Here is a 24,970-nt window from a genome sequence, read left to right as displayed (position 1 = left end):
GACTGAATGCGCATTCGTGTGTAGTTTATATGTTATCGTGACAGAATCGATCACTCATTGACATGCGTAGTATATCATTTGCCACTGTGAAGTGACAACGTCATGACTCACAGTCTCAATGTATAGCGACAGATTGGACCACACTGTTTTAGTATTTCGTGTCCAGGACTGATGACTTGTGCATGTATATATGTATGTATTTTAGATCCTCATGCAAGCAGGAAATCGCGAAGAAGCCTCAATGGCTTATCAAAGCCACAAGCTGACCGAAGTCAGTCTCTTAGATTCATATTTAACGTCCATGATTATGAATTGTCAATTGTCAACAACTCTGTAACTGGACGACATACATTAATCTTGGAGTGACTCGAACCGGGGACTTTTCCACAAAGAGCCTCTGTGGATAAGTGTTAATTGAATTAGTTTAAAAGATGACTTAAATATAGGAAGAAATTGTATTCCTGATAATGTAGAAGTCCAAGTAAACCAAAAAAAAAAAAAAAGATAATATCGATAGACTGAATCGAGAAACAACAAATTTGTAAACATTTCGTATATATGGGATATCATTTTCGATACATGGAAGTCACATGTCAGTATAGCATTTTTTTTTCAAATATTTCTTTTTAGCTTTTTTTTTTCCGGCGATTCACGTTAAAACATATATAAAAGTAAGAAATATCTTAAACACATTAAATGTACTGTACATCTTAAAATGTCATGCAAACATCCAAATATTACCTTTATATATTATTGATTTAACCTCTTGTTATATTCAATAATATCTGAAAATATTATAATAAAATACCTGCTTACAATATCACAGTTTCATCCTTTTGATACGGCCAGTCGGACATAACGGTAAGACCGTGGTTGGTGTGTGACCATGCACGGGGTCAACTTCCCTACACCTATAGCATAAAATTACTTTTTATAGGCCTATATCGGATTGTGTTAAAATATAATACAGCTTAGTACCAGGCTACCGGCCTTCCCATCACGAATTGGATCAGCCAACTGAAAATTGTCACATCTCATGTTGTTAAATTTGCGCTTATACTGTTGACATGTGCATCCAACCAGGATCGGAACTGCGCCAGTCCATTTGTGCACTGACGTCACAGAGGAGATTGGTAAAGAGGTGAAGACAAATATTTTTTCGCCTTGTAACATTCATTCCCTCTCATCTAAACGCGACATGTCGCTTTAAAACATTGCTTGCTTCAATTATTGTTAAGGTGTCCTTTTGATATTAAACTGATGCTTTAAGAATAAAATGCTCAACTCTAGTGCATCTTGAACCTATCATGCACGTTTATATATCGCCGCTTCAAACACTTGAATTTACTATTGGCTCGTTGAAGAAGCATTCTAGCATTACAGTGTCGCTTTTATAGAATATCTTGAAACATATATACATCAATTTACTCCGTACGTTATTTTACGATAATAAACTCACTTCAAGACTAAAGCAATCTTTTCGTCCTTCTTGAGAGAAAAAATTAAGAATCATTTGTAAAGTAAAATACTAACATATGATAATAAAACGTAACGTGAAAATTTGTGGCGGTTAAAAAAAGAAGTTTTTGAAAAAAAAAACTGTTAATATCGAACTAAAATTAAATATCACTTCTATGTAATTTGATGTGAAAATATAGTGTGCGTTGGTCTTTAGCATTAGATTTGGTCAAATCTTTATCAACTGGTTTCATTCAACCAAACTTACGCCCCTCCTCCCCTCCCCCCCCCTCTTACCTGATGTTCAAAAACCTATCCAAATGTTCCTTATGGGCTGCGCCATCGAACGTCAGACACCCAGTAATTTTGACCCCCCCCTCCCCTCTCCCACCTGCCATTAAGCCTACCATGCACCTTATTTAAAATGTAAACGTTTCGAAATTAAAAGTAAATTAACTTATTTACTTTGCCATAGAAGAATCTGTTTAATAGAATATATATTTGTTCCATACAATGTATAGAGATATCTCCGTAATACAATAAAGGCTTATTTACATAATTAACTAATAAATGAATATGCATATAGGTTGTAAAATTGTAGCTATACATGTAAAATGTTTATTTACTCATCCTCCTTTTATCTTTAAAGACTGTTCGTAAAATAAAAGTTTGAAAATAAGTTGTTATAACTTGTGTAAATATTTTAATAACTTAAATGGCATTAAGTATGCATGGGAGGTAGCAACTAAGGTCTGTCCTTTCTTGACTCAAGTTTCAATAACTTATTTTATTTTCATTTCAACAGAAGTAGAAAAATAAAAACAGAAATCATAGAAGTTTCCACAAAACCATTTTCAGTAGTTTAACATTTTACTTTGTCGTTTCATTGATAGTGTTTAATATAGAAGAAACTTTTGTTTTATTCTTCGTTTCAAACATATTAATACAAACGAAAAGCTTTTAAAGTTTACTGTTTTAAGCGTCAAAACCACGGAGCCAATGTAAAGCAACTATATTCGCGTTTACATAAATCTAATATCCTGTGTTATTATAAATTGGATATGTAAATTATATACAGTGTTTTTATCAATTGAAACACGGACCTTAAACTTCACTGCGTAATCACAGTGTATACGTTCACTTTCCCGCGTACTATCACAACTCATCCGTCATCATCATCTACCCCCTCCCTACCCCCCCTCCCTGCCCCTTCCCGTTCGCCCTGCCTTGGTATCAATTAGACACATGTCAATCTCTTCCATTCAAGTTGATACAAATTTTATGTCTACTCACATCCCATCGATATTTACATTTTAGATTTAGACAAATATGTAGACAAAAATGTCTAACGTTGCGCAAGACATTGTTTGTACGCCATTTTCTAATACATTAAAACGCCAAAATGTTACACAATTGGCGCCATCTTTGTAGTAAATTTTGTGTACAAAGAATGCATCGTGCTTCTGAATAGTAAATAATGAATACAAGAGTTCCTTTATACCGAGAGGAACTCTAATGAATCATGTGGTGCCGTCAATTATTGTCCAGGCTCATACCAAGTATTGAAAGGTGTTTATGGAAAAGAATCTTCAGCATGAAACCAATATAAATTCTGCTGTTTTATCATAGCCGCAAACAGGGATGAGTTACAGACGGAGGAACAACCAAGTATTAAGTCTTTGAAGCTATATGTGTGAGTTCGCCTGTAATCCTGGCATTGTTTGATCCATCGTTACACATAATAAATTGGATAGGAGTGATGGAAGGATTTCTTTGCGTCTGCAGGCTACAACTAAAATGCTCCCGTGAGCTGTATCAGTCACTCCCTTCTAACTAGTAATACCCAGTCATAACCTCTGCAATAAATAACACCTCCCTGATCATCCTGATATTTCATCGAGTTAACGTTTATAATTTGATTTATAATTTGTTTATAAATTTGTAGGATTACATAACTTAAGTTGGCCCCCTTCCAGCTCTGAATTTGAATACGTTCTTCAGTTGCTAAACCGACGGTATGTCGTACAAGTAAGCTGATACACACAGTAACAGCAGTGATTTGTCCATAGCAACCAAATCTTTAAATAGATTTACCTGATTAAACACATAAAAGTGAAGTTGATATCATTACTCCGTTCAGGAACTTATCGTCCCATCCCCTTCCACACCCCTTCCCCACAAAAAGTAAGAAAGTTATTTGACGTAAAATTGGTCCCGCATAAATCATGTATATTCCAACGTGTGATGAAATGTTAGGCCTTATTGGAACCTAGCTCGAAGTCATCGCATGCGGCAAACTTGGTCTTTGATTCAGTGTCAAAGCCAATTAAAGTCCAGTTCGGCGTCCCTCACCACACCTTGCATTTCTCCTCTGGGTTATATGTGCTTCCAACTGAACAGTTGAAAACGTCAGAAAAGTACTCTGAGTTGCTAAGTGTACCGAGAACTCTGCAGAAGATCGAACCAAATAATAAATAATCAGACTTGATTTCGAAATATAGTGATTAAAATATGTATCCATCTGTTTATAAACAAGCCGCACACACAGAATTTGATCGATAGAGACAAAATATAGCCTGATATGTCTCGTCGTGACTTCAATTGCGTATATGTGTGATATAAAGGTAAGTTATTAATTAGAAAAATGAAATCGTAAAATGAAAGTGAAAAAAAAAAAGATAAAGTAAAAATATGAAAGTTCATTACCTTATAGAACCAGGTGGATGCAACTCTCCCTTTAAACTCATTCTCAATTGGTCATCTTTCGATAAACTGCACCAAAACTGCCAAGTAGAAGGGGAGGGGGGGGGGAGGGGAAGAGAGAGAGATAAATCACAGACAATTAAATTAAGCTTTTGAATGGTTTATTTATAATTCTAAGGCTTGGTAAATTCATAGTAAAAAATTAAGCGATGTACATTAACGAAAGTTCTTGTTTTGCAGAATGATTAACCAAAAATGTATTTCGGGGTTTGTATATATATACGTAGGTTGGGAACGAAGAGATGTACCAACTATCATCGTTGCCGATGTGTTTTTTTCCTATAAGCGTGGTTAAAAGGGAAATTTCCGTTGGGTCGAGATCGGGCAAAGGTCACTGCTGCCCTCGCCCAACGATGTTTAGGTTGTGACCTTTCCTACCCGCCTCCCCCCCCCCCCCCCTTCTTTGTATATGTACGTATAATGTGAGTTACATGCTTCGTTACTCTCTTAGTTCAGAGTGGTGCCGCATGTGTCGCAGGAATCCTAAGTGTAACTATACTAGCATACAGAAGCCGTAAACCCCAGAAAGTCGCTGTAAGGCCAATGAATGCCTCTGTATGTCGCTGTTTGCTGTGCTGCTGGTTTTGCTCGGCAACAATTTTTTTTCACTGTCACCGACACGACGCTCAATGCAGCTAAACACGTATACTAGGCTGAGGTGTTTTACCCTTTTATTTCGCAGAAGTGGTTCAGAATAAAAGGATATAGTAGGTGTTTGGCTTCATTGAATCAAGTGTTTTTGGTTGATGAGAGTAGTAGAAAGATGCATGGGTGGGTGAGTAAAGGTGGGGGTGGGGTGGGGGTGATGGAAGACAATAAAAAACAATGTTTTGCTCCACTTGAATGGCATGGAAACAAACTTCCGCCCAATTTCTCCGACAAACGATGACAACATATTTTTCGTTTTGAAGAAGTCCTTTTATTTGCGTTTTATAAGGCTACAGATCAAGGCTTTTTTTTATAGTGAGTGAAATATACTCACTTGGCCAAAGTTGACGAAGAATATCTTTTCATTGGAAAGACCTAACCCAGGTAACAACTTCTCTGGTTTGCTTTGTCGATGTGTCCAACTTTGATACGCCTGTAAAAAAACAAAATAAGTGGGTGGTGGTGTGGGGTGGGGTGGGGAGGGGGTGGTAAGGAGGGTTGAATGAACAGACAATCACATTTTAAATTAACAGTAACATTCATGATAGGTTAATTTAACACGAACAGACATTACAAAGAAATGTGTACTACTATATATTTGAATTTAATATACGTATAATTTGACATTCACTTATAATGAAAGACTCCTTTAATATCACAAATACAATAAAGTTTAGTATTAAATCGTCTTTATAATGCATTTTCAACATGGACGTTAGAATAAAACGTTGCAACACATCGTTAGTTTTACTTAAATGATATACCGTATAGACATATATAGGGTAATGCACATAGATTGTAATACATATGTTGTATGGAAACAACGAAGAGAAGAGTGCAGTGAGTAATTAATATTTATCAAAATGTCGAAATAAATGATTATATCAGCAAAAATGGTATTGTAAGGTACCTCATATGCCGAGTTGAGACCTCCATTATCAGCGATGTTTTCACCAAGAGTTAACGCTCCATTCACCTGTTCAATAAACCATAATGAGCAATATATGAAAAATAAATGCATATAGGGCTGTTATTTCTCCAAACACGTACATTTATATCGGAATAAAAACGCACAAAGAAACGAAGCCTCACTTTGTGATGTTTGACTTGAGTGCATATGTAGAATGGAGACAGGTAAGGAAGGAGTGAAAGTATCCTCCTTAAAAACTAGCATGTTTATTACTATAAACGTACAGGAAGCTGATGGAACGTATAGAAAGGTTACATTTATATATATATATATATATATATATATATATATATATATATATACGCCTACAGTGGAATTACGACCTCCCTTAGCGGTTTCGAACCTCTGGACATACAATCAGCGTCCATAGCCTAGTGGTTAGGCTGTCCGCATATAAAGCGGGACGCCGGGTTCGAATCCCGGTGGAGGCTGGAAGTTTTTTCACTGTTCTGGATTTTACAACTCATTACGTTTTCAATTATATATATATATATATATATATATATGCACTCAGCATTGTATGATGGAAGTACATACATTGGTAAATGTACAGGCAAGTGCATGAGGAACGGTTTCATTGTGTACTTACATTCATATCTACTTGAGCTACATGGAAGTTGTTGTACTGGTTGACCAGACATTGAGCCTTTTTATCGAAGTTTGCCTTTGAATCTGGTGTCCACCAATAGTGCAAGTCACCGTTAGCATCGAAAAGGCTTCCTGTTATGGACAATAAAACATGGACTATACTATGTGCTAGTTTCTCAGCAGAAAACATGGACAGTGAAAACAAATAAGGGAAAGAGAAGGTTACAAAAAGACTGAAAAGTTAAAAAAATGATATACACAGGGGAGAAAAAACCAACAGCAATTACTGACCTTTGTCATCAAATGCGTGTGATAATTCGTGACCAATGATAACGCCAATACCGCCGTAGTTCATTGCTCTGTAAAAAAAAAAAAAGGATGAAAAAAAAATTCGCAAGATTATTTCTACTGGGATTTTCTGCTAGTCCCCCCCCACCATCTCCCTCCCTCCCTCTCCTACCCCTTCTTCTCAGCTTTGTCAATAATTGTCGGACAGACAGGACTCCCATCGAATTTACTGTATAACAATTTTTTTTTGTGGCAGTAGTTGCATCGTAATGGTAATTGACTGTTTGCCTCTAAACAGAGCACATGATCACGTGATATGAATACGTGATTTACACTGGGTAATCTATCATACAGTGGTGACGTCACAGTTATTTTATCACTATGGTTACTTACTTTGGTCCTTTGCTCACGAAAAATGGTGGCTGGAGAATTCCCGCTGGAAATCCTATCAAAGAAAGATAACCGTGGTTACAATTTCTTTCCCTAACCTTAAATGGTCATTTTTAATAATGACGTTAACTAAAAATAAATAATTTAGATGGGAAATTTTGTTTCGACAACTTCACTTAGGCTTACTCCATTCCAGGCCTGGCAGCTTAATCGATGACGATAAAGGGTTAAGTCTTTTATTTATTTTTTTGTTATTCGGCAAAGTCAGTTCCTAGTAACGCTAATTCAAATATTATTTGCATTATTTGCAAATTATTATTGGCTAAAAAAATTATTTGAAAAAAGAACTTACTGATGTGGTTTCGCGTAAAGTGGTAAAAGGCGTTGACTTGGACAGCAGATGATTCCCAGTTTGTGTTGACAACTGGCTGCCTAAAGTTGTCCACCATATCTTGATAATATAACGTCCAGATTGCGAGAGAATTCTCAAAATACTTGTCAGCTTCGATTTGAATCTGAGAATAAAGTTGATTTGGAAAAGCCTCATGAATATGCATAATAAAGCCATCATTAATCTATAGGGCTTGGCAGAATACGTCACAATCCAGATTGTAGCGTCAACTCCTTTTCCTTTTTATATAGATGGCGCAAACTACACTGGGGTACCTTACGGTACCTTATCTATTCTGATTTTGAGAACTGGACACATCATAAGTGTCACATACAGACCACAGTTCAGAATTATTTAAAGAGTGAAAGGGTCGGGTAAATGGAAGTTGAAAGTATATCCACGCTTTGCTTCTAAAATATGCATAACGCCATCGATATATCGATATGGATTCTTCTTTTCTTTTCTTTCTCTTATATGTTTCTTGGTGAAAAAAACTTGTTACTATTTTCTTCACCATTACATCAAAGGCACTCAGTAAATCTTATTATATTTACGGTCAGCTACACTAACCTAACTACCAATATGTACTTCATTCCCTATGTAGGCTTCCTCCTAACAGTCATACGGCGTTGTTATTATCCACCCTCGCATCATTATTGTAGTGCGCATGCGCGCTACAATATTGGCATTACTGGCCTAATGAACGATGCCTACATGACTGGACGTTGAACATTCAAGATTGATATATGTTCTGTAGCTGCGTAACCAACTTATTCTGAGCCTGTCACGGCGCTCACAAGCGCCCTCACTTTGTAGGTACCTTCACTCCCTGGTGTGTTTTCCGCCCAAATAATAACATCATGAACAACCGAAAAGTTCTTCCTAATACTGCAAGCACTCGACGCGCACTACAATAGTGCGTATTTGCAGGCAAATGTAGTTCTAGTTCTTTATTTGGTTACTTTTTATGCTTGCTACTGCCTCCACTAAACTACCACCTCTCGCCCCACCCCCCCCCCCAAAAAAATAAGAGCATAAATAATTTGACTCCAGACCTTAATTATTGGTTATATATACTCATTGTATATGCTGACATGAGACTAAGGCCTACCTCCTCGAACCATAACAATTAAGTTGATTTCATGCGCTATTTACATGGATAATCGACTAGGATCCAACGTAGCCTTAATAATGATCAGTGTTATCCTGTCTTCCCGCCGACTAATCAGATCCACTCCGCTTCCCACCTACTAGTTAAATGATCATGTTGTCCTGGCAACCTCTTCATTAGTATACATCACAGAGGATTTCAATTTTCATTCGGTTGAATTAGCAAGGGGCCAGAGCATATCAACAATCTCACTATAATAACATTATGTAATGTGCAGGATCAGGCCAGTATATGACTGTATATTATACTCTAGCCTGAGGCTAATGGTCCGCATACCCGATTGGTGATAGCTTGTGGGTTTGATTTTCGGGCCGGATTAAGATCTATTTTCGGGACGAATTTGGCCCGGAGGCAACCTAATTATTGAGAATCCCTTTACAGAAATATACATTGTCCCTAATATACCCTCTTTTGTTACATGTTTACTTACGTTTCGGTATCTGTGGTTAATCGCCGTTATGTTTTTCGTTAATGCATCGTATCCGATCTGTTCGGAGATGGCCCTTACCTGTAGTAAGAAAAAAAGGATCGTCCATGGAAAAACAAAACATGCATGACGTCATCAACACAGTCACTTCATGTACAAAAGGTTCGATTACGACACAGAACGATACCAGTGATATTCGCAACGTAGTAAAATCGAACGAAGATTGTCTAAAAGAGTATACTAAAGGTATTCAGCATAGAAGATTAGATAGGAAGAAGTGAACTTTGACCCGGAAGTGGGTCAACGAGGGTACAGTGTTCTTTAAAATGTTACCAAATGTAGGCAGAATAGGGTGCATATGTTTTATTGGAGAAAAGTAATTATTGTCATCCGTAAATACCCAAAGAATGTAACTTTGGTTTTTTTTTATTTGACATTAGGTACGACGTGGAAGTTATTATTTTTTTGTCTTCTTCTTCTTCTGTGTGTGTGTGTGTTTCCTTTATTTCAACTGAGAATTTTAGTCTGTGGACCAACGACATCAAATTTATCATATATATCTTCAATTATGCATTTTCAACGTAATTGTGCATATTAAGTTGTTTTTTTTCCTCATAATTTTCTACTTTACCTTGTCGATTGCACTTGCTTTTGTTGTGTTATCCATCCATTCAGTTCTCGAGATTACCTTCTCTGCACTCGCTTTTAAATCATCAATCATTTCTTCTGCCTGGAGGAGGCAAAAAAAAAAATGAAATGAGACACAACATTGCAAACCTTCAAGTTTGAGCTAAGAATGAAACTTACATTTTTATCAATTTACGGAGGTATGCAAATGTTCAGCAGAAGTTCCAGATAATTGCGCGGGATTCCTCACATGCGGTATATACAAGTGTTGGTCTGGCGGGGAGTTCGAAATTAACTGAGGTAGGCTTTAGATATTATCTTTATCTTTAATAAATAATATTTGTTTCTTCCTTATTCCAAGTAATGAATTGTCTTGCTGTGCCACCGAATTATGCCCATGTTTCCTCCCCCTCCTCTCCCCCTCCCCCTCCCCCTCCCCCTCCCCAAGCCCCACCCCCTCCCCCAAGCCCCCCTCCCACAAGCCTCCTCCCAAAACTGAAGACAATGTATCTAAAGGAATGTTGTAAGATGGAGGGGTGGGAGAAGAGGAAGGGGAGGAATACATGTGACAATCGGAAGATGACATGTGTTGGTAACAAGGGCGTCGAGAGGCAAGTCTGGCCAAGGGAAAATGACGTATATTTCTTCAAAAAGAGAAATACATTATTCTTCATCCCACATTAATCCCAGGCACTGAAACGCCCCTGAATCAACCCCCCTCCTCCCACCCCCCCCCCCCCCCGTTCGGCGGAATTGAGTGCATAATGATTTTACAAAGGTTAATTTGTGTTTGAACCAACTTTTAGAAATATAAATCAAATTAAAACAAAAAACTCACCGTATCTTTGCTTGTTTCATCAAAATGACCTTTGATGAACATGTGTCCCATGGATGGAAACAAGTTTGAATTTGTAGTCGTATAGCAACGTCGCCATCTTGCTTCCTCTTGAATATATCCGTATTTGACGATGTTTAGTTTGAGAAGATAATCCCTTTGTTTCTTTCCTAGCATTGGAATCGTGTACGAAACTATGGGCCACAATACATAGTTGGCTAATATCCTGTACAAGAGGAGAAAGCAACTTTTATTAACCAACACAAAACATCCTGTACAAGAGGAGAAAGCAACTTTTATTAACCAAAACAAAACATCCTGTACAAGAGAAGAAAGCAACTTTTATTAGCCAAAACCAAACATCCTGTACAAGAGGAAAAAGCAACTTTTACTAACCAAAACAAAACTTTCTGATTTTAAAAATTCGAAAAAAAGTATGAGTGAGGCTATATCGAAGTATATCAGTGAAAGAAGTCAAGACAACTAACTCCGAATTGCATCCACGAAAGCTATGACACACAAAAAAAGTCCTAAAAAGTCCTAAAACGCTATCATTTTTGACAATTTACGTCTAGATGGCAAAGTGTATGAGTCGAGAGGAGAAAGTTTAAAGAGCAGTTAAGTAACGGGTCATTTACTCAGACCACGTATAGAGGGAAAAAGCTGCATACTGTTGTACATAACGTATAGATGGTACAAGTGGGTATGGTGTGTACAGACAGGTAAGGCACGTAACCGACAACATATATGTGTTTAACGATGAGTATACCTCTTAGGCGTTGTCTGAATAAGTCTGTGTAATCCCTCCATGAATGGTCTAGCATGGCAAACCAACTGTTCATTTCCATCAATTGTAATATTTGGCCCAAACATTTCCTGGAAGTAATGCAGCCAATTAAACTGAAACCAAGATTGGAAACAGAGAAAACGTCAGGGAGGTGGAGTAACGCTTTAGGGTTGGAGAGGGTTAGTGGGGGTCAGAAGGGGTTAGTGATGGGTATTGGCAAAGGGGGAATGCACTAGTAAGGAATAAGAAAGAACTAAAAATGGGGCGTGGGACATAAAGACTCTGGCAACGGGGAGGGGTGAGGACTGGGAGAGGGGGGGAACACCAGTCTGTTGTGATAAGAGGTAAAGCTACCCATTATTTCGATCTAATTATGATGCATAATTATATATTAGGAATTTGGCAATGCACAGTCACGCTTTTTGTCGAAAAGGGGCTAATAGTAGTTCATTTATAAAATACGTGAGCAAATTTTGACCCAACACTAAATTTAAAGGAAGATGAGGCTTTCCCTTTCTTCATATTCCTTTCATATTCTTGTCATTTTTTCTTGGCAAAAAGGGAACAAACTAAAATGGAACTTCTAAACACTGCCAAAATTCTGTCAGAAGCAATTTTGTGGATAAATAGCTTGTCCCAATATCGAAGACAAATATGATGGAGATTAGTATAGGCTTATATTGAGAAAAATGAAATTATCAGTCGAGCCTTCAAAGTGAGTAATGAGGTTTCGTTGTTATAGCAACGTTCAAAATAATTCCAAGAGACTCTAGTAAAATACTGTACATCCTTCATGAACTTGATTAATGGGATTTGGCAAGAGAGGAAGTATATTAGTTGATGAATATTACCGATGGGGTTATTTCGGTCAGTTCATCAATTGTCATCTTGTTGTAAATTGCGATGTCGGCTCTTCTTTCTTCTAACGTTAAAACAATCTGCAAATAAGAGAAAACATATAGAGCAAACGAATCGATGACAAACACGCACACGCATGTATGGATATATATATATATATATATATATATATATATATATGTATATATATATATATATATATGTATATATATATGTATATATATATATATATGTATATATATATATATATATATATATATATATATATATATATATATATATATATATATATATATATATATATATATATATATATATATATTCCTTTCTGATAATTTGTCGAGGTGGCCGTGGTAAGCAGCTGATATTAGCATGCGAATCAGTGAGTGAGGGGGTGAATAATTTTCCTGAATTTAAGTGAAGGTGATAGAACAGCTGTTGGTTGCCTAGCAACCAGACAAAAACGGCATGTACTTTTACACCCCGCTAGTACATATATAATCACCTAGCATCCCAATGATATCCAAACGGCAACCTGCTGTACGTACTTGATTAAGTTTTATATATCTTTCTTCTGAAATTTTTGATGGCATTTTAAATTTCTTGTGTGAGGCTACAAGCTAGGCTTAGCTCTCATTTTGGCTATGGTTTAGTAATGCAAAAAGTTACATTATTGTAATACTATTACCATAACCTAGTGTTCTTTCGGGACAACATCTCCAGCCGCTTGTTTTCAACACATGTAATTCAAAAAATCAAAACAATAAAACAATAAAACAATTAAGACGACTATAACCTTATCAGGATACAGTGACCGGGTATGTAGTACACTGAAGTTGTCAAATTATGCTAGCTAAATAGGCTGCAAAACTGGATTCCTAAGGTTGATATGTTGGAAACATCCTCTAGAATTTGGACCAACTTGAACCGAGGACAGTGACAAGACCAAACTTGAAATTTGTATAAAGATCTGATAAAAGGCTTATCCCAGTTTTGTCCCAAACAGTTCTACCAACATAATTTTTCCATAACATATATTTTCCACATAGGCTATGTATGAATAAGGGTTTGAAAATTTCATTATTCTATTCTTTTTGAAATGAAAGAAAGATATCATTCGTGCGATTGATTTTGTTTTTAAATTATTCAATGTACAAACCTCTGACGTCACAACATATTATATTGAGAAAACATAGTGAGACATAGAGGCAGTCCTACTGAGAAAAAAAAAACAGTTCTAAACACAAGCTAAACTTCCGGTTCTGGTTGACTACAGAAACTTCACTAAAACTTTTTAAACAACGATATTGCCAACCTAATGACAATAACATTGGAATTGTGGTTGTAAGACTTCGATTGAGAATGTAGTTGTCGACACTGAAAGCGGGCCAGTGAAGTGATAAATGGTTGGCTATAGGCAGATTGGAGTACATGTGATGATTTAAAAGTAGAAACAAAAGAGTGAATTAAATTCATAGATTCCGAGTGCAAGTTCGAATAAAAAAGAAAACAGGATAAATAAATATATATGAGAAACAAATCTTACTACGTACCTCCGCTATTTTGGTCTCAAAGTCGACAACTTCTTGCATTTCCGCTCTGACTGCTTCTCTGTCGCCATCTTCTCTGAGATCAGTGGCAATGTCGATCATAAGCTCCAAGTAGGCTTCGACATTCTACGAACAAAGTTAAAGAAATAATCTATTTGGCAGGGAGCATCCAACATTGATACTCTGGGGTATCTTCGACAATTCAGTAGCAATGTTGATGACGACGATGACGATTACGGAGATGATGAGGATTACGACGATGAAGACCGTGACGACGACGACGACGAAGGTGACGACAACGTTGAAGATGATGATGATGACGACGACGATGATGATGACGATGGCTATAATGATGAATGATGATGATGACGACGACGACGATGACGATGATGATGACCACAACGACGATGACGACGATGATGAAAATGTAGATACAGATAACGATAACAATGGCGATGATGAACATTTTCACGGACCCCTCAGATGTTCTTGAACCGCAGGTTGAGAAAGTACTAGAAATTGGCGATCAAATGCAATCAGGGATTTGATGCAGTCAAGAACATTCTCAGCAAGTTCACGAAGAGGACGAGGAGGGGAGGGGAAAGAGTGGGGCATGAATGTTTATATGACAGGGGCAATTTCCAAAAAGTGCTCGATCCAATGACGTGAAATGGTTACGTAAGACAAAATTGTGACACTATACTGTCTGTTACTGAGTCATGGCCGTTTACTGAGTCTTACCTTGTGAGTTGTATTCTGGAGGTACATTTCTTTTGATCCAGAGCCCAGACCAAGACCCGGTTGGTTGATCTATCGAAAACAGGGGAAACAAAAATGAGAGGAAAATATCACTGCTCAAACCAATACGAATAACTAAAAGCTGCATCTCAACTTTCAATGGGTTTGTATAATATATCACAGACGACAACTAGTCTTAGACAAAATCCTGTGAAGACAATGCCAATTAGCTGTGCGTGTGAGGTGATGGGGTAGAAGAGGGGGAGGGGAGGGGAGGGGGAGGGGATAGGAGTAGATTAACATCTCCAAACAGTATTTCTGTTTGAGATGTTACTATTGGAACTTGCAAGACCAAGCATTCTTTTTAGCTCATTGAAAACACAATGAATGAACAGTTATTCGAAATTTTGTTTATTACGTACGAAGTACACAAAGTTAAGGTTATAAACTATGCCATAGCAACTTGTTCACTAAAGGCCTATATATCCTATATCACTGAGTGTATAAATTGCTGCGGATTAAGATTACGTTTGTGTCCGCATTTTCGAAACTTTTGCTATCACCTGATCCAAGCGGTAGAAAACGTAAACTAAAAGGGACACACTAAATTACTACAAGAAAGGCCGTATGAAGTGTACTTCATTGCGTGAAACCAGAGTTGTGACAAAGTCCATGACTCGAATCACTAAATTCCAAAACTAAACTGACTCGGAAAAATAAACTCGAGTCAGGAAAACACACTGGTAATGGACTCGACTTGACCCGACAAAGTGACTTGTTTACAACTCTGTGTGATACCTACAAACAATACCCGATACAACTTAATAAAGCCGATAATACTCTGCAGAATGTATATTTATTCGATCTACCGGTGGTTCTCAAACTTTTTAGACGACCGCCCTCTTCAACCATATTGAACTGTCCCAATGCCCCCCCCCCCTCCACCTACCCCTCCCATCGACCTACCGTTCATTGTCGGTTTTTCAATCGAGCAATCACATTGTCCGAAGATATGCATATACGAATAAAAAAGTAGCCTACATTCCCTACAAGATGATGAATTTTCAAGAACAACAAAAAAAAAAAACATCTTAGTGAGGAAGAGACGAAGATCACCTCTCCCAGCTATGTCAAGGCCAGATCGCTGCAGTGATGTGTCGTAATCGCCCCCACCCAAATCAGTGCCAACGCCCCCTACTCCCCGTGAACCATCTAGCGCCCCCTGAGACTCCCCAACGCCCCCCCCCCCACCCGGGAGCGGCAGGGACCACTTTGAGAATCACTGATCTAATCCAATACGATTATCACTTTGCAACATTACTCTCATACTCTCTATTATTAATTAAGGCTGAACTCACTGTTATGATATAATTATGTGAATCCTTCGGGTCTGGATAAATGTTCTGAGAAAACAGACTGTTTCCGTTTGTGAGTCGTTTAATCTTCGCCTCTACTTCTTCCAAGTTCCATGTCTCCTCGTCAAAGACTTGGTCGTTAACGACCGGCCATCCACCGAGCTGTCGAAGTATGTCACCTAACGGCTCCGTGCCTCTATCATCAATCACCTCTGAGTGAAAAATAGAGAACATTAAGTGCACGGTATATACCCCTTGGACCCCCAAACACCATATGCTTACCACCGAACACCATATGCCCGGAGTTTTACAGGCTCAACCAATATAGAAAGATGTTTTGATATATTTTGCCTGGAAATGTTGAGTTTCCATACTTTTGACTCGTAATATATGCAAAGTTGTCTAAAACATTATATGTACGTATATAACCCATAATCATGTAACTGAATAAGTGGGCGGAAGATATAAATGTAATAAAAGTAATTGGTGGGTATAAGGGGTTTTTTTAAGGGGAAAACGACATTAAAACTATAATTCCGAACAAGATGTACAAACTGATAACAATAACGTCTTATGTCGAGCTCGATGGTTTCTATATCATTACACCTCACGATACAGTTCAATGCATCGCATAGTACATTTCACAGTACGTATACTTCTATAAGCATCACACATTCATAACAAGCTCTATCATTACAACATCTACCTAATTTGATTTCTTTAACGCAGTTGCACTCCGAAAAAGAACGTTGCATTAAGATAATTTTATCCCCTTCAAATTATAACAGAATAATCAATAGCCTACATATATTCTAAAGGCTACACTGAACTTTCTTAGTTGTTACTCGGCGAAGTAAATTCATAAAAGCTTTTTAAGAACAATATTTACAAAAAGAGGAAATTTTCGTGTAAATGCCGCTTTGTCTGTCGTGACCATTATGCAAATTTCGTACACACGGAGATGCTTCTGTTTTTTTCCCTTTTCTCTTTGTAGATCGTTTTTACCTTCATTCATGCACGATTGGTAGAACTGTTTTGTTTTTGTGATAGCTGCCGGCTCTTCTGGTTGTCTCTCTTCTTCTAAAAGAGCTACAAGAGAAGAGACAATATTGCAGAGAAACGTTACTTACGGTACTTAAAGAACCAAACTAATGGATTCTTGTTATATACGAGTTTAAAGGCGACGCTGCGCGTATACGTACGCACAGGTATACCTCGTTTAGGTATATATTGTACATTAAAATTCAAATCAAAATATAAGTCATGTCGTAAAGACTGTCATCTTGTACATAATGGACAGTATACGTCCTTTTAGGGGTCGTGAAACTGTAACTGACACGGGTATACAGGCATACGCGGAACCAGGGGGGGGGGGCGTGGGGGTGTAAAATGTAACTATTAACAGAACCTTACTTGTAAACCAAATTTAAAGCACCATTGCAAATCTAATTTTGATTGGGGCGGGGAGAAGGACATTGCAGTCGGTTTCAGCTACTTCAGTGTCACACACCCCTCCTATTTAATATGGATCCGCCCTGGGTGATCACAAGTTGTTTTTATAGGTAGCATGATCATGCATTCGAATGGAGCTGAACACGATGCAGTGATATACGTGCATAATCGCTTACTACATAGGCCTAAGCGTCGATTTTGATCACGTTTTTGAATAGGGACAATAATTCATTTCTTCTGCCCACAACCGACCCTCTCCCATTTATCGTGGCAGATAAAGACCCCCCCCCCCCTCCCTTTCTTTTGTTCTCTTAAGTCATGTTTTAGTTATGAATTGAATTAATGCACAGATAATTAAAGTGCCCAAAAACTGATCTAAGCTTTTCTTTTTTTTTCAATACGCATTAACAGGGCTTTGATATCCTTCTGGCAATCGCAAAAGGATCGTCCACGGGCCACATTTTTTGCCCACCTGTGCTTAGACACATCCACAAGGATGTCAGTTACAATTTCACTCACCACCCTACTACCCTATAAAGCAAATCGACGCTTATGGCTTACTATATTTTGAAAGCTGCCATTTGATTCACCTTTGCATTGTACCGAGATTGACTCCATTAACTCGTGGAATATTCCGTGTGAGGTCTGATCTTCTGGAATAATGTTGTTCTTTATCCACCCTCCGCATGCGTACTGGTAGAAATCTTCACATGGGTCCACGCTTCGGTCCATTCTTGACAACATATCGGCGGCTGTGGTTAGAGAAAGGTGATGAGCAGAGTAAAATCTCATTTCGGGGGGTCAGATTTAATCATTGACAGCATTGAAAACACCAAGCTCGGCTCTCTGTTGAGAATTTGTGCTATAACTGATGCTTACATCAGCTCATCATTGCAGCCCTACAGGATTTGTTAATCCAATTATAATAGCTCTCCACCAAAACATGCCCTTTAAGCTTCATTGAAAAGCTTATCCATTTGTCTGTTACATGCTAAATTCATTTCATCAAGTTATTTTCAAATGGAGGTTTTGTATACCAAATGTGTCGTAGTGGTTGCGAAATACAGAGGTACTGGCCATTCAAAGGTACTGGCCTTTTAAAGAAGTGTTGTTTCAACATGTCAAGATGGTGTTAAATATTTCTACTTGAAACCGATGACAGAAGAAATACTGTGAAAATTGGAAGGGGTGTAAGAGAAATTACCGGCACGATCACTGTATGATTCGAAACTTGCCCAGTACATGATTGAGCACAACATTGCTAACTTAGTACGTACCTGCCTGAACACAAGTTGGCGTAAGACAAACGTTACCATCTTCTTCCTTTGCACTTAAAGCACAATCTGCGTACATGGTAGAACAAGAAGAAAGTAAGAAAAAACAAACAGAATCATGTAAAGTGTTTGTACTGTTACCAGTCAAACTTTAAATTAACTTCTCGACACATGTCGATAACATTCAATTAGATTATTGTCAAGATCCTATTAGCAATGAAAAAAAAGGTAATCAAATGTAATGCTTGAAGACGTTTGATTAATCTTGTGAAGCAAAAGATAACACTCTAAATAGAAGAGCAAAAGCACATTCTGCAAATGGAATAGTGTTGAAATAAAGACGATTACTAGAATCTCATTTTCGATGCTGGTATTTTTCTCAGAAAAACTTCGTTTCAGAGGAAAACAAATTGTCGCCCAAAGCCCTCGCACGAATGATTCACTCATGAAAGCTTGGCAATAAGATGCAAAGTAGGCAAGTATTTTCTTTTCATTCCGCTTCTTTTATCATGATATGTTTAACACATGAAAGGTTGTTATGCGAATTGGAGTTCGTTGTTGCCTCTAAATCTTTTAACATATTTATGTTTAAGTATATCTTTGTGTTTGTTTACTAAGAACTAAAAGTAAGAAAGCAATAACGAATTCTCAAGACTAAGAAAAGAGTGAGATACAGTAACTTTTTCCAATTTGGGATAAATGCCTACCGTTAATAAAGTCACACTCAAATGCATGAGTGTCAAGACAAACGTTAATGATCTCCCACCTGATTAAGGAACATCCTAGCAGGTTATTGAGTTAGTATTCACACACCTAGTGTTATTCACACCTTGTATCAAGCAAATGTATATGGTTGTGCATGACCGGAGCTGAACTGGATTTGCTTTCATCAAACACAATAGAGAGCGATTACTTACTAATGAGTAACTGCACACTGCACAAAAGCTGTAGTTGAAGATTAGCTTCTTTACTAGGTTTTGGACGTTCTTACCACTGTTGGCATTATGTGACTTTAAGTCTCCGACATAACCAACCGAGAAGTTACTACTTTACTTAGTGACCTACATAACAAGAAGGACATCATTCATTTATGAACGTTACGCTAGTGTTTACAAGAAATTGTATGAATTTTATGAATCATAATACGACTCCTGTCGACTTTGACATGAAAACCTCACACAGAAAATGTTCATTTTCTGACATTCGGCAATTTTATTTATTGGCGTATACAAAATATGAACGATGTTCAAACGATCTTTAATCCCGTGTTTTCGTCTCACAGTATGGTCGATTTTGGTGCTAATACGTGTAATTTGTAGTCATTATAACTTGTATAAGTTAGTTCGACACGTCTTTGAAACAGGGATAAAAAATATAGAAGTAATATATGAATTATAACCTTAGGATGCAAGAAGGTGGGAACTTGCACAAAGATCGGGGAAAGTAAATATGGTCTTGATGTCTCGAAGTTTATACTCATCGAATCTGATTGTAAAAAGTAATGTAATTTATAACCTGTTGACTGTGAATTTCCGGAATCTTTTCCTAACTCGGAATCTGCGTGACAAAAAAGAAAAGAAAGAAAGAACTGACATCAAGATGTCCAAAGTAAGACTATATTACAGGTTCTTAAATTCGAAACAATATGTATCATTCCAAATAATTATCAACTATGCGTGATCTGAAGAAAATGTATCAGTGAATCAAGCAATGTGGGCGATCGTCTTAGTAGTGGTTCCATCACCGGTAAATTTAATTGTAAAGGTTATCACAAAAGTTATTGAATAGGTTTGACTTAATTAATAATTCATCTTAAATTTCTAAAATAGTTGTTGCGAAATAATCTTCTCTTCAATGGGAATCATTTTTGTATGATGTTACTCATCATCTCAAGCAGTTTCAGTACTCGAGAAATAAACATGAGAGCTAAAAAAATCTTTATTACTTACTCATAAAATGCTTGTGCTTGTTTGCTTACAACGTTGTTAAGGAAAATGGCTAAAGTGAATAATTACGACTAGAACAATAGGATGGAGGAATCCATGCCGATATAAGCTTTATCACATCGACCACTCAGCGTGTACGGAAATTGGCCTGAAAGACCGGCTGGTATGAATAATTTGCTAGTAAATCATTAATAAACTTTCGTTCGAGAGAGAGTATTGTCATTCCAATAAAAAAATGTTGGAAATTTTATAATTTGACATGTTATTACAATGCATGCACGAAGCTAAAAAAAAGTCAAGTTGTGTTTCGAACACTTGATCTTAATTCATGTTTCAATCGAAGTAACAGATATGTGTGGTTACGGTCATCAGGCAATTCGTATTCATATACGCTATTAACCGTACGGTTCTAGCCAAGGGAGAACTTTTTGGTCCTAATAATTTAATATAAAGTGATTCGTAAGATTTTTCTATACTCTAAAGTCAGATAACGTCTTAGGTATCTTTTCTATTCATTAACGATTGAAATTGGTAAACCACAGGATCGTGTAAACATGTAAACAAAATGAAGGTTTATAAGGAGATATTGCATACCGTACTCTATAATTTCAATATATCTCAAGAGAACTCTTTAAACCCTCAATTGACCTAAAAATGACCACAAAGTGAGAAATCTAGAATATTTGCAGTATGCATTATCTCAAGACTAAGATGAATTAGCCAATTATTATGCAAATGTACATGTAATCACTCAAGTCTCTCTGGACTTTGTTAAAGTTGGTATACGTCATTATGTTTCAACACCTTTTCAAACGCAAACTAGTGTTTCATTGTAATCTCAATTACGAAAGATGATAAAGATTATTAGTCGTAGGTAATTAGCTTAGAAATCTGGTTATATAAAGCACTCACATTTGAAGGTAAAGTTTCAATCTTAAGTAACAGGGTTATATTGTTAAATATAAATGAATAAAACTTTGTTGTTTTAAAGATAGTTTAAGCCACATGATTCAGTTAGTATCGAACACATGTTATAACATGTAGTTGTTAAGCTTATAGTAACAATTACTTTATTTTGATTACTAATTCATCACTTTATTGTATCTTAACAATCTTTTAACACGTTTGATTAATCTTGTTTAACAAAAGAGTATACTCTTAATATTAAGAGCGAAAATCACAATCTGCAAATGGAAGAGTGTTGAAATAAAGATGATTACTAGAATCTCATTTTCGATGTTAGCACTTTTCTCAAGAAAACCTTCATTGCAGAGCGCCCAAAGCCCTCGCACGAATGATTCTCTAATGAAAGCTTGGCAATAAGATGCAAAGAAGGCAAGTATTTTCTTTTCATTCCGCTTCTTTTATCATGATATATTTAACACATGAACGGTTGTTGTGCGAAGTGGAGTTCGCTGTCGCCTCTAAATCTTTTAACATATTTATGTTTTTTTACTAAGAACTAAAAGTAAGAAAGCAATAACGAATTCTCAAGACTAAGAAAAGAGTGAGATTCAGTAACTTTTTCCAGTTTAGGCCAAATGCCTACCGTTAATAAAGTCACACTCAAATGCATGTGTGTCAAGACAAACGTTAATGATCTCCCACCTGATTGAGGAACATCCTATCAGGTTATTGAGTTAGTATTCACACACCTAGTGTTATACACACCTTGTATCAAGTAACTGTATATGGTTGGTACATAACCGGAGCTGAACTGAATTTGCTTTCATCAAGCATAATAGAGAGGGACCACTAACTAATGAGTAACTGCACTCCGGTAATAGCATCCACAAAAGGTGTAGTTGATAATTAATCTTGTTTACTAGGTTTTGGATTGTCCTACCGCTGTTGGCCTTACGTGACTTTAGTTTCCGACATAAACAACCGAGAAGTTACTACTTTACTTAGTGGCCTTTATAATATGAAGGGCATTATTAATTTCATGGACGTTGAACTTTATTGTTTACAAGAAATTGTATGAACTGTATGAATCATAATACGTCTCCTGTCGGCTTTGACATGACAACCGCTCAAAGAAAATGTTCATTTTCTGACATTCGGCAAATTTATTTATTGGCGTATACAAAAAAAAATAATCATAATACGACTCCTGTCGGCATTGACATGACAACCTCACACAGAAAATGTTCATTTTCTAACATTCGGCAACTTTATTTATTGGCGTATACAAAATACGAACGTGCTAAAGCGATATTTATTTCCGTGTTTTCGTGCCACAGCATTGTCGATATTTTTGGTGCTACTATGTCTAATATATAGTCATCATAACTTGCATAAGTTAGTTCATACACGTGTTTGAAACAGGGATAAAACATATAAAAGTATGAAATATAACCTTAGGTGGGAAGATGGTGGGAACTTGCCCAAAATCGGGGTAATACATCTGGTCTTGATGTCTCAAACTTGATACTCATTGAATCAGATTTTAGAAAGTAATATAATTCTAACCTGTTGACTGTAAGTTTCCGGAATTTTTTCCTCTATCTGAATCTACGTGACACAAAAAGAAAGAAAGAAAGAACTGGCATTAAGACTAGTACTATAGGTTCTTAAATTTGAACCAATATGTATCATTACAAATAGCTGGTACAGCAACTACTGTTCATGTCCTACAACCGTGCATCAGTAATTACTACTTTGTGTTCGTAACACTGTTACATGTGCTACAGGTGGCACTGTAACAACTGCAAAGCTGTTAACTTGTTCCCATGTAAGACAAAAAAATGCGCGACATGGAAAATGAGTCTATGAAGATGAAAATGCCTACGAGGTGAAGTAAAGGAGGTACGGTACTGCTTGATTCCAGTTTACACCTCTCTTAAAGTTAAGCAAATTCGTTATGCCGAGAACTAACAATGGCCATGTCCGGGTAGCCTATATCCATATGCCTACTTATAGCATAAATCGACAAGATACGACTTCAGTTTAGAATCGCATATTCATGAACTCGAACCAAATGGTTGGTACAGCAACTACTGTTCGTGTTCCACAACCATGTATCATTAATTTCTACTTTATGTTCGTAATAGGGTAACATCTTTTACAGGACACGACCACTAGTTATTGTACCAGCTATGAGTATCGGGTGGTGAATCAAAGAATGTATACGATCACCTTAGTAGTGGTTTCATCACCGATAAATTGAACTGCTAAGGTCAGCGCCAAAGTTATTTAATAGGTATGTCTTAATAAATAATTCATCTTAAATTTCTAAAAAGTAATTGCAAAAATAGTGTTCTCTTGAATGGGAATCATATTTGTATGATTTTACTCATCATCTCAAGTAGTTTTAGTATACAAGAAATAAACATGATTTTTGACATACTCATAAAAGGATTGTTCTTGTTTCCTTATTACGTTGTTAAGAGACATGGCTAAAATGAACACATAACTAATAATAATAATAAATGAACTTATAAAGCGCTAAAATCTACGAAGTATTCAATAGCGCTGTACAACCCTAATAGAACTAGAAATAACTAGAAAAATAAGATGGAGGAATCCATGCCAATATAAGCTTTAGAACATCGACCACTCAGCGAGTGGGGACATTGACCTGAAAGACCGACTTGTATGAATAATTTGCTAGCAAATCATTAATAAACTTTCTTCGGAGAGATAGAGAGAGAGGAGAGAGAGAGTGACCATGGTGGAGGAAAGATGCTAAAACGACAAATACGGCGAAACAAACTGTTCTCCTCCTGTTTTTATCTTCTTTTTCTTCTTTATTTGTCACGAAAAGACTTACTTTCCCAAATCATAATATCCACTATAGTAGTATGTACCAATAAAGTCACTGCGTAGTACACATTCTACTTGTGAAATTGTCCAGATATGTTAGGAAATTTAAAACTCAATATTTATATGAATATGTATTGTCATTCCAATAATTAAATGTTGAGAATTTTAAAATTTGACAACATATTCCAATGCATGCACGAGCTAACAAAGTCAAGTTGTGTTTTGAACACTCAATATTAATTTGTGTATCAATTGAAGTAACAGATATATGTGGTTGCGGTCTTAAGGCAATTCGTATTCATGTAAGCTATTAACTGTATGGTTCTAGCCAAGGGAGAATTTTTCGGTCCTACTTATTGAATAAACTGTCTTAAAAGTAATTCGTGAGATTTTACCACTCTCAAGTCAGATAACTTCTTAGGTGTCTTTTCTATTCATTAACGAAAATTTGTAAACCACAGGATCGTGTAAACATGAACATAAAATGAAGGTTTATAAGGAGATATTGCATACCGTACTCTATACTTTCTATATATCTCAAGAGACCTCAATAAACCCTCAATTGACCTCAAAATGACCACAAGAGAGAAATCTAGAGCATTTGCAGTATGCGTTATTTCAAGACTAAGATGAATTAGCCAATTATTATGCAAATGTACTTGTAATCCCTCAAGTCTCTCTTGTGGGCT

At 36.7% G+C, this 24,970-nt stretch overlaps 1 protein-coding gene across 5 annotated transcripts in view; it reads right to left on the bottom strand.

Annotated features, from left to right (window-relative positions):
* Nucleotides 1–538: 538 nt before the first annotated feature.
* Nucleotides 539–24,970, bottom strand: part of LOC139975993 (endothelin-converting enzyme homolog) — a 69,260-nt gene continuing 44,828 nt past the window's right edge. For all 5 annotated transcript variants that reach the window (XM_071984323.1, XM_071984327.1, XM_071984328.1 and 2 more), the window contains 21 exons: nt 22,989–23,030; nt 20,086–20,127; nt 18,574–18,639; nt 17,887–18,048; nt 16,850–16,933; nt 15,848–16,056; nt 14,493–14,561; nt 13,755–13,877; nt 12,195–12,281; nt 11,326–11,456; nt 10,560–10,782; nt 9,726–9,824; nt 9,098–9,175; nt 7,458–7,620; nt 7,109–7,160; nt 6,719–6,786; nt 6,429–6,559; nt 5,780–5,845; nt 5,204–5,302; nt 4,165–4,241; nt 539–3,906 (listed from right to left, as the gene is read on the bottom strand). In XM_071984323.1, the coding sequence (XP_071840424.1) occupies nt 3,807–3,906; nt 4,165–4,241; nt 5,204–5,302; nt 5,780–5,845; nt 6,429–6,559; nt 6,719–6,786; nt 7,109–7,160; nt 7,458–7,620; nt 9,098–9,175; nt 9,726–9,824; nt 10,560–10,782; nt 11,326–11,456; nt 12,195–12,281; nt 13,755–13,877; nt 14,493–14,561; nt 15,848–16,056; nt 16,850–16,933; nt 17,887–18,048; nt 18,574–18,639; nt 20,086–20,127; nt 22,989–23,030 (2,171 nt within the window). In that variant the 3' untranslated portion in view covers nt 539–3,806. The remainder of the gene's footprint in view (nt 3,907–4,164; nt 4,242–5,203; nt 5,303–5,779; nt 5,846–6,428; nt 6,560–6,718; nt 6,787–7,108; nt 7,161–7,457; nt 7,621–9,097; nt 9,176–9,725; nt 9,825–10,559; nt 10,783–11,325; nt 11,457–12,194; nt 12,282–13,754; nt 13,878–14,492; nt 14,562–15,847; nt 16,057–16,849; nt 16,934–17,886; nt 18,049–18,573; nt 18,640–20,085; nt 20,128–22,988; nt 23,031–24,970) is intronic.

This window comes from Apostichopus japonicus, chromosome 11 (assembly GCF_037975245.1).
Source record: "Apostichopus japonicus isolate 1M-3 chromosome 11, ASM3797524v1, whole genome shotgun sequence".
Classification (NCBI taxonomy): domain Eukaryota; kingdom Metazoa; phylum Echinodermata; class Holothuroidea; order Aspidochirotida; family Stichopodidae; genus Apostichopus; species Apostichopus japonicus.
Note: the sequence above shows the minus strand (reverse complement) of the source record. Positions and strands in the feature narration are given on the sequence as shown.